Source organism: Struthio camelus, chromosome 5 (genome assembly GCF_040807025.1).
Source record: "Struthio camelus isolate bStrCam1 chromosome 5, bStrCam1.hap1, whole genome shotgun sequence".
Classification (NCBI taxonomy): Eukaryota; Metazoa; Chordata; class Aves; order Struthioniformes; family Struthionidae; genus Struthio; species Struthio camelus.
This window is the reverse complement of record NC_090946.1, coordinates 30,573,794-30,577,860: the sequence shown is the minus strand read 5'-3', so window position 1 is coordinate 30,577,860 and position 4,067 is coordinate 30,573,794. Positions and strand designations below refer to the sequence as shown.

The following is a 4,067-nucleotide window of genomic DNA, read 5'->3' as shown; positions in this document are numbered from 1 at the left end:
AGAACTGAAAAAAACAGTGCAAGTACAAACTCCTTAAAAGCATCAGATTTATCCTAGAAATACTTAAAAGCTGCTAAGGCTCTTAACTCATTGGCAACATGCTGATTATATGAAGAAACATATTTGCCTTGACTAGCAAAAATAAGACTTAACTACCACTGAAATCTGTTGCAGAAATTCAGGTATCTGGGAGCAATGTATTTTTTAAAAAGTTGGAATACCCTCAGTAAGAGTGGGAACATCAGTAGCTTCTGCTGACCTTTTCCTGTTTGATGCAGAAAAAGGTACACTGATAAGTTTCTTTTATTACTGTAACATATTTAATATTACTGCAACATTTAAGATTCCTATTTCATGTATCACGTGAGAAGGGAATGACTGACTAGTATTTTTGCGTATACCATTCATCAAGCACCTCTGATAGCAAGAAGTATTCTAGCAGACAAAAAAAAAAAAGAGAGAGAGAGAGAGAGAAAGTGAGAGAGACCATGCCTGCTAAAAGCGTTAAGAGTAAGCTCAAGTGCAGAATTTCCACATCAAATGCCAAAACTACATAACACAGGGACCTGTGGCTAGACAACATAAGTTCATACTTTATACTTCTACGCAGTTTTAAATGTTTGTAGACAATATTTGTATTCAATACCACAGAAATACTGACTCAGTCCAGAGGTTCACTGACATGGTGCTCTCTTTAGAGCCTGACCACCACCATGACAAGTTGCAGAAAGTAAAACAATCCCATTTTAGAAAGTGCAAGACAGACTATTGCATTTGTAGATTTTAAAATATGTTAATCTGCAGATCTCTAAGCTTATTGCTGCGCTGACACACCATAGCAGGGAATTCCCCCCCCCAAAGCCCCCACCAAACCCCTAAACAAGTCACATTTTTGATCAGAGAATAATGGCATACCTTTTCAACTATTTAAAGTGTGCTACCTTTGAATATCTCTTTTGCTACGGAAGGGGGAGGTGTCTTTAATTACTTCCACATAAGTTAACATATGCTTTATTTCTCTTCCCAGGTAATGTTTGCCTCCTTGTATCAATCATTTACACTTCTAAAATCATGAGATCCTTACCCCTTTAGTTCTGCTTTGTGGTACAGAAATATCTGCTATAGCTGTGCACATCATCACATATACACTGTATATTACTCTACTGTAACATTGTATATTACTTTATTCAGTTTCAGTCCTTTTATTTATACTTATGAGCTTAAAAAAAGCAAGGAAGATACAAAGCAGCATCTGAGCACCTTCTAAACCTTTCTAAAGAGATTTCAACAGCGTAGATGAAAAAAACATCTCAGCTGATCCCGAGCCAGTAAGAATATAGGCTATAGGAACTCTTCGTCAGGTACTCCGCACATAAGAATAACGGAGACCTCTTTTTGTGGCCTTCGCATACATTTCCCTCTCTCCATTGGCTATTCTTTCTCCTGTCACACAGTTCCCTTTGGTAAGACTAATCCACAGAGCTGAATATACACGAACTTGTTACTTCTGTATTACAATACTCATTTTAAAGGACAGCTCGCCAATTGGCTCTCTCATCTTCACTTAAATCCAGGTGCAAAGTCACACAACAAGGTAGACAAAAGCATGGAAACACCCACCAAAAGACATGACCAAACAAGTACAACATTACTAAAATAATCCTGAACTTGTAGTTTTCAAATCTGAAAGCCCACCTTCCTCTCTGAACATTTGGTCAGCCCACAACAATTAGAAAGATACAGGCCACTGTTATTACTGTAATGTATTTGAACTGCAGTATTTTCTATCACAAAACTACTTTTTCTGCTTTTGAAACAAAAGGCATTTTGTTTTATTATATGAACAGCAAGCACTACAAAGGAAGACAATTCCTGCTAGTGACCAGACAGTTAACAATAGTTACAAAAAAGCACTAGGCCTCCTTAATGGATGTTGCATGACATTAGAAATAACAGGCTCAGTCACATCAGTGTTTAGTCTTCAGTCCCAACTGAAGTGCCGTTCTCTTCCTTGCCTTTCACACTAAGTATAGAAGAGGTAAGTAGGTTTCTTGTGTTTAAGAAGTTTTAAGGTTGCTCTTGTGTTCACACATTAGTGCTCTACTTCCTTCCTCAGGGATTTCTCTACTTCCATCAGCAAGTCAGTCCACACACTTAGGCCACAGACTTGAAAGTCTCCATCCTGTGCCTTCAGGAGCTCCAGAGCAGCTTGGGTCTGTTCCCTGAGTGGCGCAGGTCCCCGGCAGAGGCAGCAAAAACGCTCCCTCAGCTCCTCCCAGGACAACTCAGCCTTGTCCAGACAACTGTTATCCCACCGTCCCTGCAAGGGGTCATAGAGCAAACGGCTTCCCCAGCCAGTTAAGAGGTCCAAGTAAGGGGTGCTTAACTGGGAATAGTGAGCAGTCAGTGAGGCAAGAAGAGAGCCTGGGAGCAGGAGGCAGAAGGCAGAAAATCGCTCCGGGCTCGCCAGCAGCCAGGAAAGCAGCAGTCCAACCACGTGCCCGTCGCCCGCTCTGCCCCTCGGGCCTTCCTCAGGGCTACTCCCGCCCCAGTCCTCGCAGCCGCCCTGCCGCTGCAGCAGCGCCGCCGCCACCACCTGCAGGGCCCTGGGCTGGGGGAGCTGCTCCAGGAGCCCGGCCACCCAGCGCAGGCGCTCCCGGGCCTCGCCTGCCCGCCCGCCCGCCGCCTCGGCCTCCTCCTCCTCCTCCTGCTGCAGCCGCGCCAGCAGCATTTGCGCCTCGGCCCGCACCTGCGGCCCCAGCGCCGCCGGGGGCCCGGCCGGGGGCGGCGGCAGCGCCAGCAGGCGGGAGGCCGCCTTCCGCCGGGCGAGCAGCGCGAGGCCGGGGGGCTCGGCGGCGGCCTCGGGGTGCAGCAGGCTCTGGAGGAGGCGGCGGCAGGCGGCGGGCGGCAGAGCGCGGTTCTCCAGCAGCGCCAGGCCCAGCAGCGCCGGGCAGCCACCCAGGTGGCGGAAGCCGAGCAGAGGCCGCGGCTGGCCCTGCCGCAGCCGCCGCCCTAGAGCGGCCCGCAGCCGCGGCCGGGTGCGGAACCGGCCGTGGAGGTGCTGGAAGTAGCGGGCCCACTCCAGGGCCCTGGCGAGGGTCGGCGCGTCCCAGGCGCGCACCAGCGCGGAGCGGGACACGGCCAGGAGCCCCGGCAGCTGCGCCACCTGCTCCAGCAGCGCCTCCATGGCGCCGCGCCCGGCCCCCGCCTCAGCCGCCCCGCTCCCCTTGGCGCCGCCGGTTTGAGCCCCGCGCCCGCCCCCGCCCGGAAACGGGCCAATCCAGGGCGGCGAGGGGAGGGGATTCGTCGTCCTATTGGCTGGCGCTGACGTCCATCCGCTGCGGATTGATTTCCGTTAAAGGGGAATTGACCGGGCTCGCGCTTCAGGCGGTCGTTTTTCGCGTCTCTTGGGGGAGGGCGCGGGAGGGCGGTTGAGCGGAATTAGAAGACAAAACAAGACCAACAAAAAAAAAAAAAAGCGCACAACACCACACACCCACCACTAAGCTAAGAGCTGCGTGACACCTAAGTGCCACTTAAAAAGAAAGGAAAAAAGTGGGGGGGGGGGGAAGAAACCTCTTAAAAGCTGCTATCCTGTGTCTCGGGGGTGCGCTCCCGGCGGCCGGGCCCCTCGTCCCTGGGGGCCGGGCAGGCACGGCAGCGCAGGCTGGCTCTGCGGCTTCCTCAGCAGCGCGGCCCCCAGGCGCCAGGCCCTCGGTCCCCCCGGCCGGGTTCCCCCCGAGCCCGCGGCAGGCTGCCCCGCGCGGCACCGCGTGGGAGCTTCACCGAGAGCACTGCCTCAACGTGCCCGCGCTCCTCCTGCTGCTAGCAAAGCAGCGCCATCCCTTCGTTCTTTCCCTCCTCCACCATTTTGAGTTAAAGGCTTGTTTTACACCACGTACAAGGGGTATTAGCCGTCAGGCTCAGTCTGCGGCCTACCTGCTGGAGCAACACTTCCTCCTCAGCAGCTCCCGCCCGGGTGGAAAACGGGTATTTCAGCTCCTTCCCCATCCCGGCGGCAGACAGGGAGCGGGGGCGGACAGGGGCAGCGGGGCGGCAGCCCGCTT

The 4,067-nt window shown here is 52.6% G+C and overlaps 1 protein-coding gene across 1 annotated transcript; it reads right to left on the bottom strand.

The window, feature by feature from the left end:
* Positions 1–227: 227 nt before the first annotated feature.
* Positions 228–3,227, bottom strand: FANCF (FA complementation group F). The gene has a single exon (XM_068945330.1). It carries the CDS (start codon positions 3,185–3,187, stop codon positions 2,093–2,095), a length of 1,095 nt encoding a protein of 364 aa, XP_068801431.1. The 5' UTR covers positions 3,188–3,227; the 3' UTR covers positions 228–2,092.
* Between the last annotated feature and the right edge of the window lie 840 nt (positions 3,228–4,067).